Source organism: Rhagoletis pomonella, unplaced genomic scaffold, assembly GCF_013731165.1.
Source record: "Rhagoletis pomonella isolate Grant_MI unplaced genomic scaffold, Rhpom_1.0 Rhpom_scaffold_00008, whole genome shotgun sequence".
Taxonomy (NCBI): domain Eukaryota; kingdom Metazoa; phylum Arthropoda; class Insecta; order Diptera; family Tephritidae; genus Rhagoletis; species Rhagoletis pomonella.
In genome coordinates, this window is record NW_023458562.1 from 19,558,023 (window position 1) to 19,573,240 (window position 15,218).

Consider the following 15,218-nt stretch of genomic DNA (forward strand, 5'->3'; position numbering starts at 1 on the left):
GAAGATAATAGAGTTTTGACACATATTCTGCGTTTAACTATAAAATTCTGTACTGATGAATTGAACAGCGGACAACACAGTTTTAGGAGTTGGTCGTTAATTCAAATAGTTCATGCTACCAGATGGAACTTCAGGCTTTTTCGCTGGGAACGGACGATGATTGGCTCCGTACAGCTGCGTGTCTGCATTGTGTGGTAGGTAGGTAGATGTTTTTTTTTTTTTATTAGTCGTGAATGATGTGCAAAACCGAAAAGTAAATAAAAGAAAAAGGTAAATTAGATAAGAATGCAGTTGATTGAAGAGCGAATGATAAAGCTAAATAAGTGTATGTACATATGTATGCAAATGGTATCTATGGTTTTTTTTTTCAATTAACCGCCACGCATAGATAACAATGTTTTATGTAAATTAGCGCTTGACGATACCGAATAGCAGCTATTAATTTCAAAACTAAAAAAAACGTACTGCAATTAAATATCATGAACCTTACGTAATGAAAACATGAAGTGTAGGAAGCCAACCAAGAGCAAAATAGGGAAATGAAGATAAAACTGAAAATGGTAGTAATCAGCGCACGCCTACGAAAACAATTAAAAAGTATCTACAGTCAAAATAATGAAAATGAAGCTGCTTAATTAAATGAAATTGTGTGACGTGCTGCTGTCCTGCCAGCGTTGCAGTCGTCGCCGCGGTTGTTTTTCTATGTCCATGCGCACTTCAAGTTGTCTAGTCATCTCGAAAGCACACTTGGCAAGCCATTAAACGTAGCTGTTGTTTCATATAAATGAATTAAGGACGACGACGCTTCACGTGTATACGAAAATATGTTTAGTTGTTACGAACTTGATTTTGACGGCATAGGCAAGTAGCCTCTGCTTCCCTCCTCATTTGCTGCTAGCCACCACCTATTCCTTCTCGAAAGACTGCGTGAATGATTTTAGCCACGATGTGGTGGTGTTTGCCGCTGCCATAGTAACACTTGTGACGCCACCGATGGCTCCTCCGCCTAAAGAACCACCACTTCCACTGGCCACATTGCTGGCAACGTCCGCGGAGGACGAGGCCACGCCTGTCAACTTACCCACTGGGGCATGATGGAGACGTGAACTTTTCGTCTTGAACGGCTTCCTGCGGACATCCATGCTGGATGACTCGCGGGTATCGACTTGCATGGCATCATCGTTTTCGGTGATTTGGGTCTTCAAAACTTTCTTCAAATTAATTATCTGCAAATAAAACAACAAGAAGAAGGTAAAACCAAAAGTGAGGAGTGTGAGTAAATGAAGCGCAAAAAAACAAATTAGAATTATTGGACTTGTGTTTGTGCGACTGAATGCATAATTCTATGTGGCGGGAGATTTGTTTACATAAACAAATTAAAATAAAACTACAAGATTTGGCAAATAATTTCGGAAAAATAAAAAAAAAAATTTACATTGCAGACGCCGTGGAAATACACAACGCTAGGGGTTAAATATTCACGACGTTCGCGTAAAGCGAGCAGTAATCTAAATTTGAGAGTTCACCGCCGATGACACGCGGGTCATGTGTTCAATGTGTGTATGTGTGTGTGTGTGTGTGTGTGTGTGTGCGCGTTTTTCTCACCTCTTGTTCAATATGCTCCTTGTTTTTCAAGCTCTTAGCCTTCTCAAAGTTGGCACGCGTTATTTGCACATCAATGCAATTGGAAATGGTGTTACACGAATCCACCCACTGTTGCAGAGTTTGAGCGATTTTGCTGGTATAGCCAGGGGGAATGTCGCGTCCTTGCGCATAATCAATTTCCAGAAAACGATTGTTTTGGAAAAGTTTGCCATGTATAATATCTGTGGAAGAAAAGAAGATAAAACCATTAGATTTATGCACATAGTAGGTATATGGAAAGAAATATGAAGGCTTTTAAGATGAGAGGTAAATTTATGTATCTACATACATACATACATACATACATGTGTACAGAACATGAAAAAGCTGTGTTAATGAATTTAAAAATACACAACAACCAGCCTGCAGCTAAACTGCTGAAAATTCTTAGTCTCCTAGAGTAAGTGAACTAATCGGCTCACAAAGCAATTCTAACCATGGCATTCAGTAAGCGGTCTCTAGTCACAAATAGTGACTTTTGGTGGTGAACTTGGATTTTGAGACTATTTGGTATTCAGTACCCTGTCTGACGTCTCTAGTCTCAAAAATAAGTCACTAATTTGTCAGCTGGCCAAGAGCCGGCCACAAAAATAGAAGTATGGAGGAAAAGCTTATTTCTTTCCATTTAATTAAAAAAAAAACGCGAAAATGAAGCGAGAAAATTTGTTCAACAAGAATTTCATTAGGAAATAAACCAATATGCTTTAATATCATACAAATGTATTGAAAAAAAATTAATTTTTTTGTTTTTAAAACACTAAAATCTAAAGATTGTTAAAAACTAAAACTAATAAAAAAAATAAAAAAATACTACCTACAAAAAAAAAATAAAAAATCCTCTACGGCCGAGGAGGACTTGAACCCGGACCCTATCGGCTGCCAGCCTAATGCTTTGACAACTCGGTCATTGCGACTCTTTGAGCGGCGCAGGCAAAAGGCATACATAAACACTATCAGTTGATTGGCTGTGTTTGCTTTCACCACACATTTTTGGTGAAGTTTTTGTGACTCTCTCCTTCTGAATACCCAAATCGTCTCAAGTCACAAAAATAGTCACTAATAGCTAATCTCAAATTTAGTGACTTGAGATGAGACTGAATGACTGAATCCCACGGTAAGAGTTCACACGAATTTCCACTTGCTATTTAACTCAAATGATGTATTTTCGTCGTTACTTTCTTCCTTGCACTCTTGCATGCGTATATGGGGTAGTGAGCCGTCCTTGTGTGGCGCAGCTGAGCTATCAATGACGATGTTGCAATTAGCATGCAGCAAATCGAATTTTAATTTACAAAGGCAATAATCGAAAACGAATGCAAAAGCGTGAGTAATCTCTGTGGGCATGTATTGGTGGGTTATAGGAGCAGAAAATAGAAATGCACTACGCACATTTTACGTACGTATGCAGGCAAATAGTACACATGTGGAATTACAGTCGCAGGCGGAGAGATTTTGCACTCATCATAAAACAAATATCCGCTCTTGCGAGTGGATTTGAATGCCAACTAGAGTAGATGTACATCGTCATTAATCGTAAGTGCGGAAAATTGGGTTATTTGCATGAATCAAGTGCGCACTACCATGACTTGGTTTGCCACTAGTAGTAACTCATTGCTAAATGCACTGTGATTAGTGCGATTTCATTGTGTAGTAGGTACATATTTGTGCATGAACAGCTACAATTACGCATACATAAGTACATATGTATGTATACAGAGACGCTATGGCTTTGGAATTCACGGATGTTTGTCTTAAGCCACCATAAGGAGGACTTTACTAGCATGTTAAACGCCAAAGTTTTGTGAGCGGTTTCTGTTTATTGGCGAGCGCAATCGCGTTGAATGGCGAATGTAAAAGTAGTAAAATACGTAATTTCTTTTTCCGATAACAATTAAACGGTTACAATTGTGATCATAATGAAGAGACCGGAATAATGTTGCAAGTTGTGATAAAATTACAAAAAAAAAAAAAAATTGCACTGAGAAAAATCAACCACAAACTTGAAAAGGAAAAAGGAAAGTGATTTCTTTTTTAATATTAACAATGCCTCGGTTGACATTTTCAACAATGATTTGGTAATATTAACGAAAATTTTGTTTACATTAAACCAATTTTTGTTTGATGATTTTTTCGTTTGAATCGTTTACTATGTTCAGCACTTCACAGATGCTTTTTCATAATGCGAAGACACAAAACAAAAACTTTTGTTATGACGCGATTCCGACCCTCTGTTAGCAAATATCAGCAAGCATCTCTGCACATCCAGCTAGAGTCGTTCTGTAAATTTGTGCTATATTGCTGAACTAGAATCAATTTTCTTCGACGTTTGATCGTATTCGAACCCAGACCTTCGAAAGCCAACAAATAACAGGAAGCATCCCTGCACGTTCAGCTACAGCCAGACATACGAATGTGTTTTCAAATGTTCAACTCATCACGTTTCTTACAATCGGTGTATTTAGCACGAAAAAATCAAACAATAACTTCGTTGAAAAACATAATATACTTTTGGCTGTGTGGTGAAGGCCTTATTTCTCGAAATGGGCCGCTCGAGATCGTGCGATTTAACGCCTCTAGATTATTTGTTCTAGGGTAACGTAAAGCTATCCGTCATCAAGTACTTGTAGTTAATTAAGAACTAGTCAGGTCTATCATATTCGAAAAGTGGGTTTTCACCCGATTGCCAAAACCTGGACTTACTAGTCTTATTTGAAGCTCAAGTATCAGCTCAGGAACAAGGAATTGGAAAAGCAGATAAAGGATTGCAATATCTGCCGAGGTAAAAGTAGCGCAAGTCACTTCGATAAGTTATTTAGAGTTGATTGAAGTCCTGTCAGAGGTCAGCAAGCCTTTGGTTAATTGTACGGAAAATTCAAAATCATTTCCTCGATTTTCCAATATCACTTGCCAAATTCGCATAAGCGATAAACCAGTTTTCTCTTATACTAATAACAAACGTCGCAGTAAATTATTTCATAAATAAATTTTCCTAATTTTTCGGACAAACATCAGTTAAACTACTTTTTCTAAATTTTAATTGAATATGCAAGAATACATAGTTAGAATATTTGTGTGGGAAATTTATGCCAAGGTGGAAATTGTTATACACAAAGCGAGTAGTACTGGCAGCAAACTTATAAGCAATTATACAAACAAAATACTTAGGAACTTGTCTATACAAGTGGAACAACCAATTTGTGTAAAGTGTCCCTGTGACTAGTTATGACTACCATCAATTCCATAAACTATTTTGTTTTACGCAGCAAGCAGCAATTTAATTTCTCTCAGCTGTGGTAACAACATTTATTCAATTTCTATGCCTGACAAATCGTAAATAAATTTCTTGGAATGCCTTTTGATTGCAGCAGCTTATATGTACATACATACATACATACATCGTTCGTTTAGTTTATTAAATGGCCAAAATGTTGGTTTGCTATTTCATCCAGAGGAAGGTAGATTTACTCATGCACGTAAAAGAGCAGCTTGCATGCAAATGCTAGTTAAATGAAACATTTGGATATGCGTGTCTTAATTGAAGAGGAGTTTTCAGAAAAAAAAACTTGCTAAGAGCTTTATGTCATAATTTCAGAAAAGTACATATGTAGTACTACATACAATAGCCAAACTTTCTAGGAAACCTTTCACAAGCCCATAGCAACATGTGTATTGAAATTTCAAAGAAGTAGTATGGCAGAATTACTACGCTTAGTCTCTTTTTGTTGAAGATTCCTCAGCTTTGTAGCTGCCATATCAATGCAGGGTATACTTAGAGCGACCGGCGTAGCCGAGTGCGTAGTAGAGGTGCGTATTTCCATACATTAGAACCTAGGTTCAGATCAGAATCAAAAAAAGCTTTTTCTAAAAGCAGTCACCTCGGCAGGCAATGACAAACTTCCGAGTGTACCTCTGCCATACAAAAAAAAATCAAAAAGAGTCAGCATAAAACTGTAGGTCCAAGGTGATATCGGTTGGGCAAAAACAAAAACCACAACAATAAATTATACGCACAATGACGGCAAGAAGTACCCACTACAACTTAAAGAAATTTTCTTTACTCCGTGCAGAGCTTAGCAATAGTATTTCACTAGCAAACTGTGAAATCTGCTGAAGAATTAGCTAAAGTGGTACAATTACTTTCAGATTTCTGCAGAGTGCAAGTTCAAATTTATTTGCGCGCTGAGCAATTAAGAAATAAGCATGAGTGCTTGGCACGCAGTGTACAGTGAAATTTGATTCAGGGTGCACAAGTCTTTTGCACAAAATTTGCTAACTACATCTAGCAATGCATTAACAAAATATAAAATGCGGGTTTAGTCGCGGCATACACTCGGTTCCATTACTAACCAATAGAGGTATTTATTTTAATTCGGCGGTGTAATTTTCACAGCTGTGTAGAAGACTGCATACATTCTTATTTCACAATTACAGTGCACGTCACTGGAATAGCCCCCTCTTTTGATGCATAGCATTGAAAGTTTTTCTCTCGTTTATTTAATAATCATTACTTTTTTATAAAACTGTAGCATATTCTATAACAAAAATTATGTCAATCCGACTTTCGACTACATATATACAAAATTTATAATAATTCAAGAAATTTTCATCAAAAATTTCTAACTTAAAACAAACTTGTTTTTGTTATTTTGAGGCCTTATAACAATTATATTCAACAATTTTTATTGAGCTCGAGGCCGTTTTTTAATGAATATTTATTGTGGAAAAGCAACAATAATTTGAAAAAATGGTAGAAGTGATAGCTATTTCGGAAATCACCACATTTCCTCATCAGACTTCTATCACTTCTACCATTTTTTCAAATTATTGTTGCTTTTCCACAATAAATTTTCATTAAAAAAACGGCCTCGAGCTCAATAAAAATTGTTGAATATAAAAAAAAAATTATTTTTATTTTTGAGTATGCCGTTTTATAACCCGTTCAATTTTAGAGTAATAAAGTGCAAGTTTCAAGGAAAGCACAGATGATATTTTTACCGAGGATGTTGCGCGGTTTATCTCTATATATATATATAACTAAGTTGCGTAAAATGTGTGACCGCCCCTAACTCGAGAACGAATTGTCCGATTTAAGTAGACTTTTTTAGTTGTGTTTGTTTTTACCCAATGAAAAAATGTTACGGAGATAAAACCCCAAGAGGTGGCGCTGTGATCGAGTCATTACTAAAAATTGTATTTATAGTCCGATCTCGGTCATATTTTAAACACCCTTGTGGTCAGCTGATTAAGTTAAGCGACATTTCGTTCGGGAAATTTGTCGTTTTAAATTTTGCCAGTCTGATAAACTTTGCATTTGGTTGGTGAAACTGGCGATAAGTTTTCTTTAATGAAACGATTCTAACTTGAATTTCGTGAAATTATAAAAAATAATACTAATATCCTCGAAAAATGCCTGGATATGAAAAATATAAGCTATAGGTCTGCTACTTCATATCAAAGTTTATTAAAATGTTACACAATTCTCTAAAAGATAGTATTTTGGTGCTACTTAACCCCAGAAAGCTAAAATGGTAATAAGCCCAATATATATAGTTGTTTGTATATCTATTCGCTTTGTAGTTGTAAAAACAGCCCTAAGTTAAAAGAAAATATTTTTGTCGCTTATTAATTGTTGTTATTTTCACCTGGGATTGGGTTACCCTGAAGTTTATTTGAAAAATTTCAAGTGGTAGCATAGTTATGGAACTGAGTGTATGTGTTAAGCATTGAAAAAAAAATAAAATATATATATATAAAACTAAGAACACCAGCAGCAATTACGAATGAAAAAGCACACCAAATACCTCAACGAGAAAAACACAAATACTTTGCAAAACATAAGCGTGCAACAAAATAAACTTAAACAGCTGGTAAGCAGTACACTCCAACACTTGCGCCAGAAAAACACGCCGCAAAGCCGGCAAAATACCAGAGGAGTTAGGCCAGCGACAAAAAATGCAGAAAATGTTGTGAGCTGATGGCAAGAAATGGCCACCGTGATTAACTTAAGCTCAAAAGCAGTAAAGCTGCAAAAAAAACAACAAATCAAATAAACAAAACACTACATAGCAATGCCAGTGGTATTAGTTAAGTTGGTGGTGTAAGTTGATGCCAAGTAAAACGTCAGCGTACAGTGCAATGTTCTTGAAAATTAAAGAAGCAGAAAAAAAATGTCCGTATAAATATTTATGTGCTGCTAAATGAGTTAGTTTCACATTTATGATTTCCGACATTTTTTACTCACTGTGCATCAGCGGCGTCTCACACCAGCAACCAAAGAGCAAATTAAGACCAACTGGCCCCTTATTTCTTTGCTGAACTATGAGCACGACGAAGTCAAGCAGATTTAAGTATTATAGTATTATGGCAAAAGCTTAGGAAATTCTAACAGTCAAAAAAGTTTGCCGGTCTTAGAAGTAAGCAGCGGCAGTGGCAGAGGCAGTTACGTGGTACATTCTTACCCACAGACATATATGTATTTATGAATGACCAAATTGAAACTAAGTACTGTAAGTTTCTATGCTTGCGCTTTGGCGAGCTTATTAATGTTTTTCTTTTGAATTTCATTACCTTTTTGCATTTACTTCTTACATGCTTTGCTTCTAGTTTTATTTTACGCAAAAAAAACATACATATATATAATGAAAAAAAAAATCGCCTCAGGCACGCTGTGAGGTCTTGCTGTGCTATGTTTTTATCAAAGTGCGTTCAATTGTCACGTTTTACTGAAAATCCCGACACAATATTTCTGGAAAATTAATTAACGCTACATACAGAAAATAAAATTAAAAGCAAGCTACATACATATTTACACACATACATACAGTGACGAACAAAAGTATTGGCACAGTGAATAAAATATCTTATCTTTGTGTAAAACTCAGGAAAATTCAATAAATTTGCATACTAATTTGCAACTTTCTATTCAGATTTTTTAGAAAAAAATTTAGTAAGCAGTTTCATAGCCCATTCAATTTTAGTATAACAAAGTGCAGTTTGAAGTTGCTACAAAATCGCATGGATTTTTGGCAATTTTTCCCGATTTTTCACTTTAAGCTAATCCTCGGCCCCAACATACATATCTGCGTTCGTATGGAAAAGTAGCTTATGTCGAAAGGCTGGCTTTAGTATAATGCGGCATTCCCTTTATTCTTTAAACGGCAAGGAATTTTTTGATGAAACTTGGTAAGAATATTGACTTGCTAGTATCGGAACTATTTTTTGCACGTTTATTTGCCAAAAGTTGTTCAACGGTTCAGCGCCAGTGAGCTATTCGCAATCGTATGCTGCGAATGCCGATTTATACTAAAGCCAGCCTTTAGACATAAGCTAATGGCAGTCAACTTATTAACACATCATAGTGGTCGTGAGGCATTTATTTTTATTTACATACTTGTTTTTTTTCCTCTTTAATTTATTTTTCAAATCTTCTCATCATCGCCCCATGTCGCTGTCTCACGCAGAAGCCATTTTAAAATGAATTTACTGCCGCAAAACCGAAACGAAATTCAATTTACTAAATTACTTGGCACTTTCCGTGCAACTACACCCGATACTTACTTGAGGAAAAAAGTGTCGATTGAAAAGCATTTGCGATAAAAAAAAACTTAAATGTTCAGCTGAATGAGGGACGAAATTGCTGAAAAGTGTTATTTGCACTTAATACGCAAACTTTTTGCAAGCTTACCAACTGCGAAGTTTTAAGCATCGAGCAAGAAGGAAAAATATGAAGTGAAAGAAAAAAAAAATGCGAAAAACTACTTAAAGTTAAAAGCGAATGCCTCATTGAGCAAAGCTGTAAAGGAAATTGAGGAATAGAATGAGAGAAAGCGTTAAAAATGCGCATACTTAAAAATGGCCAAAGGATGCGAGTGCAATGAAAGGGATAAACACTTTTTGAGTGGCATCAGAGTGATTGAACGATTCTGAATTGAAATTGTAGCAAGGGAAATTTGCATAGACACAGAGAAGTCCACGCCTAATTAGTTAATTTCAAAGCAGCAGTACGCAACAGCTGGCTGCCACGCGATTGCGAGTAGTAAGAAACCGCTTGGGAGATGGGCTATTTTTGCTGTGGGCTATTTTTGATGGGCTATTGTTGATGTGGTTTTGCTGTAATTTTCGGAATTTTTTCAATTACGCGAAATGCATCCTAAAATGGACAGTTAGATATGCATGCAGCTGGTTACCGAAATAAAAATAATTTAGAAAAAAATATAGTATTACATAATACTACATATTTGTATACAAGTGAGAGAAAAAAGAATTTTACTGTAGCTATATGGAAGAAGATTTCATTTTATCGATAAATTATTTATCTAAATTTTATGCTAGTGCCACTCTCACCAGTTAAGTTTGCAACGAACGGAAAACCTTCGAATACCTAAAATAATGAAACAAATTACAGATTTGCTGTGATAAAATCGCAGCTGCTGTTGAGTCGGATGAAAGTTATTTTCTGTTTAAATTTAGGAAGATTTCAACGGAATAAGTTAGCAACTCTTAGGGGTGGCTGTACACGACAGTAATTTGTTGGCACATATTTGGATATACCCGGATATAAGTATGTACGTATATATTAAGGAGTACCCTGCCGGAAAATCAAGACAAAGTGGGTAACGTTTGGTGGTCTGCTTCGAATTTTTGCGATTAAAAAAATACTAATTTTTTACAAACCCACGACTCCTAAAAATTTGTTTCATATTTGGAAAATTTCGTGGATGTAAAAATGTGTTTAAAAGTTTGAAAATATCGTAGAAGTATTTATTTTGTACGTAGAACAAAACGCTAAACGCTAAAATTCGAGCAAACATTTCTCTGCAGGGTAGGCAGGTATTTAGATGGGAATCTAAATGACTTATAATCAATCAAACTTGACAACATATTTTGTAAAAGCACAACCAACAACAACAGCAACAATCACAACCACAAAAACAACAAAAGAGCAGAAACACAATTTTTATCAAAGTAAATAATAGAAACGAAGAATATTTTTCTTTTCAAACAAAGTTGCACAAGAACTCTGTAGGATTTGACAGCTTATTTGCTTCCTGCCAGCAAGATTGTGCTAATCGAGGTACATACGTAGTTCATATGTAATCATTGTCAATGGGTGTTAGAGCATACGCATGCGTACTTAGGCCCTTAGGTTTCACTAGGAAAATTACGTACGTGAACGCATTAGCATGTAAATACGATGTAGGCACAACAACACCCACAAATTAATGGTATTTGCTGGTGGTTTAGGGTAAACGAAATGAGCAGCGAACATTCAGACATAATTTAATATGCAACGACTACGAGATATAAAGCTACAAGTAGGTAGCAGGTAAAGGCGGCTCATCGAGCGCGAGTGCTGTGTCATGTGTTTGCATACTAAATACATAGTTTGGCAGCGCTCAACTAACACCGTTAAGTGACAAGTGGTGACATTATCATGCATGCGCGCACCCTTTGATATGCGCTCTGCTGGAAGTGTGCATTGTGTAGGTGGTGTTAGAAGGCCTATTGTTTCACTGCTTTGCCAGTTGCAAAACCTTATCCTTACAAAGGACCTCAACAATCAACTGCATATTAAGATGGTAAATATGTATGTATGTATATTGGCATCTTCGTTACACCGCAAAACACAGCCTCAGACATAAGTTGAAGGCAGCAGTACATTCATGCAGTTGTATGCAGGTAGTTATGCGTAAAAATACAGGTATTTACGTGGTAAATTCAGTATAACAAATAAGTAACCTAACCAGAATCGATGCTATAATAAACTCGCGAGCCAAAAATTCAAGACTCGCAGAAATTGCATTCGTGTGCGAGTTTCAAATAAATCCTCGCGATTCAGATTAATAGTAAAGGGCTCACAGACAGAGCAAAAACTAGCTTCGTTTCTTCTGGTTCACGGTTGAGAAGTTTTAATCTCCACTAAAGTGTGTTAAAGAAAAAATACAAGTAATTTTTAGCAAAAAAAACGACTTCAACTCTCATATAAAAAAAAATATATATATATATATAATGATCCACTGATCGGATCTTAACCAGATTAGTATGGGACACTACCTTTCCGATGCAAAAAGAATTATCGAAATCGGTTGACGTGGTCCAAAGTTATGCGGTAATATAAATAAAAAAAAATAAAAATAAAAAAATATTCCGACGAACTGATAACCTTCTCCTTTTTTGGAAGTCGGTTAAAAATGCAACCAGTGCGTGCTTCGCTAGAGTAGCCTTTGTTTTACATGATTGTGTAAACGTGAAAAATTAGCTCAATAAAGAAGGCTATTTTCAATTAATTGTGCGCAAAAAAAAGAAGAAAATCCGAGTTAAACCCTGAAAAGCTGAAAGCGGCCTGAGGAAAGGATTTGTTTTACAAGAAAAGGCTAAATCCGTGTTTAGTGCCCTTTGAAGAAATCCAATCCAAGTTCGGAGGGGGAAGGCCCGCAATCATACAAATAATGTTCCTTTCACACCAAATAGGAATTACAACCACAACACATCAGCCAAAACTCGTTCCCGGAAACCGATTTGTAAAAGCGGATTGAAAAGCTAAGTCACAGCTGGTACGGTCAACCAACAAATTTTCGTGGAAGAATGCGTGTAAAAACGACTTTTACCAATGATAAAGTTTCACAAATACCCTGCTTTATTTTAGCCAGGTTTAGCAACTTGAAATTATTGTACACTGACGATGAAATAGTACGAAGCAGGGACCGAACATAACAGTTATTGATGAAAACTGTCATGGAAAAATTCACTATGAAAGAAATGTTCTACAACTAAGTGATACAAACCAATCGATTTCTTTTTTCACCGAGACTCAAATTTGAAAATAAATTTTTATTTGCAATTTTTATGCAAAATGAAAACAATAACAATTATTTTGAATTTTTTTATTATAAATCCAAAATAACCATTATTTTTGATTTTTATATTATATGTCTTAGATAATAGTTATTAAAAACTTTTATTTATAAAAGTCATCAATAAAAATCAGTCAGTGACTTTTACTTTTAAAGTCATCAATATAAATCAGTCACCGACTTTTATTTTTAAAATCATTCGTGTAAAAGTCATTAACATTTTTCGCAGCTAAAAAGGTGTTGGGAAACAAAAGTTTACTACAACTTATTGGAAAGACCTTTATAAGTATGATTTAAAAAATAAAACTCAGTGACTGATTTTTATTTATAACTTTTATAAATAAAATTCTTCGATAACTGTTATCTAAAGCATATAATTTAAAAATCAAAAATAACTGCCATTTGCAGATTATTTATATAAAAATCAAAAATAATCGTTATTTTCGATTTATAAAATAAAAGTCAGAAATAACGGTTATTTAAAGAGTAATTAAATAAAAGTCAAAAAATAATAGTTAAAGAGCGATTTTTTTAATAAAAGTTGTAACTGTTACGGTCCCTGGTACGAAGAACAAGGAGTCCATATTGCACCGAAAAATACTAATCCTCCAAACTGCCCAGAGCTCAGCCTAATTGATAAATTATTTATTATACACGAAGAAGAATTGGCAAAAAGAAATAATAGGATGTTAGATTCAAGTTTCGAGTGCTTTCGCATATTCCACAACCATATCGTAGGCTGAGTAGAAGATCGACCTATCGCGGTAGCCGGTTCGAAAACGCTCTTTCTCGGAATTTGATTAAAAATCACCCTATAATATGGCGTTTTTGAACCGAATTCTATATATAAATAGTGCGTTCTTCAGCCAAATTCTTAAATAGGGCGTTCTTGGAAAAATTTCTGAGATAGCGCGCTTTCGAACTGGCGGCCGAGCTAGATCGATCTACTACTCAACCGTCGATATACAAGAATATATTAACACTCATAGTCTCATGGTTATACTCTCCACAGTTTTTTGTTATTGGTCAATAAATACGAATTTTGTACCAATTTTTAATCGACCCGTTTTTTCCGTATTCATTTTCGAAAAATTAGCTCAACGGAGAAAAGTTATACAGATTAAAAGTTAACGTTCATTGCAAATCTAAAAGTCAAGGTCTGACTGGTAGAGTTCGTTAAAACTGTGGAGCATTTTTTAAGAGAAGAGCGGTGTTTCCTTGTCGCTATGCTAAGTGAATTCGCATTACTTTTGAACAGTAAAAGTGGCTAGGATTTGGCGGAAATTTCTTGATGTTTTTCCACCCTAGAAGCAACAAACTGTCAACTCCAGGTTTTTAATAGCCTCCAACTTTTGTCAGACACACATTATACAAAATTTCTAACAATTTGTAAGATGCAAACGTTTTCAAACCAACAAAAAAAAAATATAACCGCTTCTTTAGAGAATAGAGAAGTGCCAAATGGCGCAAAAAGCCAATCCTTGCATTTCTTCCACAGCTATAGCACACATAAAGAGCTGAATGCCGCAAGTAAAGAAAAAACGTAAAATCTAGTGTCAGCTGGTGTTAAAAGTGGTCACTGCGGCGCAACAAATCCATTAAACTCTGAATATCGAAAGTAAGAATAGGGCAGCACAAAATGTTGACAGCGATGGTCGCCAGTCCTGGCTAAGGCGATTGCGGTTTAGAGAGAAAGCAAGTACATAAGTATGCTACTAAGTAGGCTGAACAGCTTAGACAAACTGCAAGCATTGAAGAAGACAAAAACTACGTGAAAATAAACATTCAACGTTTTTTGCTTTTAATGTTTATGTGCTTTTATTTTGAACTTCTTACAGCTTTGCATTGAAGTATTTCGCACTTCTTAGTTAAAGGAACTTGCCGAACAGAAGCACACCGCTAAAGTTACCGCAACCGATAGAAATGCAGAAAATGCGAAAGACAGCAGAAGTTATAAACAGAAAGTTGTCTTGTGTTGACATCATACAAATACTTGAAATTGCAGCTAGTACAGTTATCACACACAGAGGTTTTTTAATCCTATTCCCGCTATACTTCCGCTAAAAAAAAATCGCCGGTATTTCACCGAGCACACACTTCCACTAAATGTCGTCGTCACTCATTTGAAAAGTTTTTAATTTCCCTAGGGTGTAGTCGAGCTTTGATACTACTGGTACCTATGTATTGCTATTTGGCACCGGTTGCAACTATGTATGGCAGCTGCATGCCACGCATATTGCAATGCGCAACACGCATCGCTGCTCTAGAGCTATGGCGCATTTTTTATTTTTTTTTTGTCTACATGTTTTCTGTTGTTTGTCGTTTTTATTTCTGAAGAATGTTTCCCTTTTGCTATTACATACACACGAATACAGCCAAACCTCAACATTTAGGGTTTTTCAGCTTTTTGCTCGCTCTCGAAAGCCGCGCGAGTTTGTCTGCACCCAAAAGGCAAAAAGTAAAAACATTTTGTGCCAAGAGGAAATTCGCAATGCCCAGTCATGTATGTAGGTAGGTAGAACATGATGGTGCTGCTGCTTTGTAAGGGGGCATCGGAAAACCATAACGGAAGTGTAAATGCGGCAGAATTCATCGTTGCCACCGCTGTGTCTTCGATGTGCAAGCAGTGCATAGTTTTGGCGGTTGCACGTGGCACAGCGTGCCGCAAGCGGATTTCTAAAACTAATACTACTTCCACATACCAAATTTGTGTACGTCAAG

General features: G+C 35.9%; 1 protein-coding gene across 3 annotated transcripts in view; it reads right to left on the reverse strand.

Moving 5' to 3' along the window:
* Nucleotides 1–87: 87 nt before the first annotated feature.
* LOC118744321 (COP9 signalosome complex subunit 7) overlaps nt 88–15,218 on the reverse strand; it is a 22,892-nt gene continuing 7,761 nt past the window's right edge. The window contains exons 3-5 of one of the 3 annotated variants that reach the window (XR_004993525.1): nt 1,606–1,826; nt 844–1,226; nt 88–182 (exon numbers count right to left, since the gene is read on the reverse strand). Coding sequence is in view for 2 of the 3 variants with exons in the window: in XM_036477236.1 (XP_036333129.1) it covers nt 97–182; nt 1,082–1,226; nt 1,606–1,826 (452 nt within the window). In the remaining variant the exon portion in view is untranslated. The remainder of the gene's footprint in view (nt 183–843; nt 1,227–1,605; nt 1,827–15,218) is intronic. The other 2 variants (XM_036477236.1, XM_036477237.1) reach the window with 2 other exon arrangements.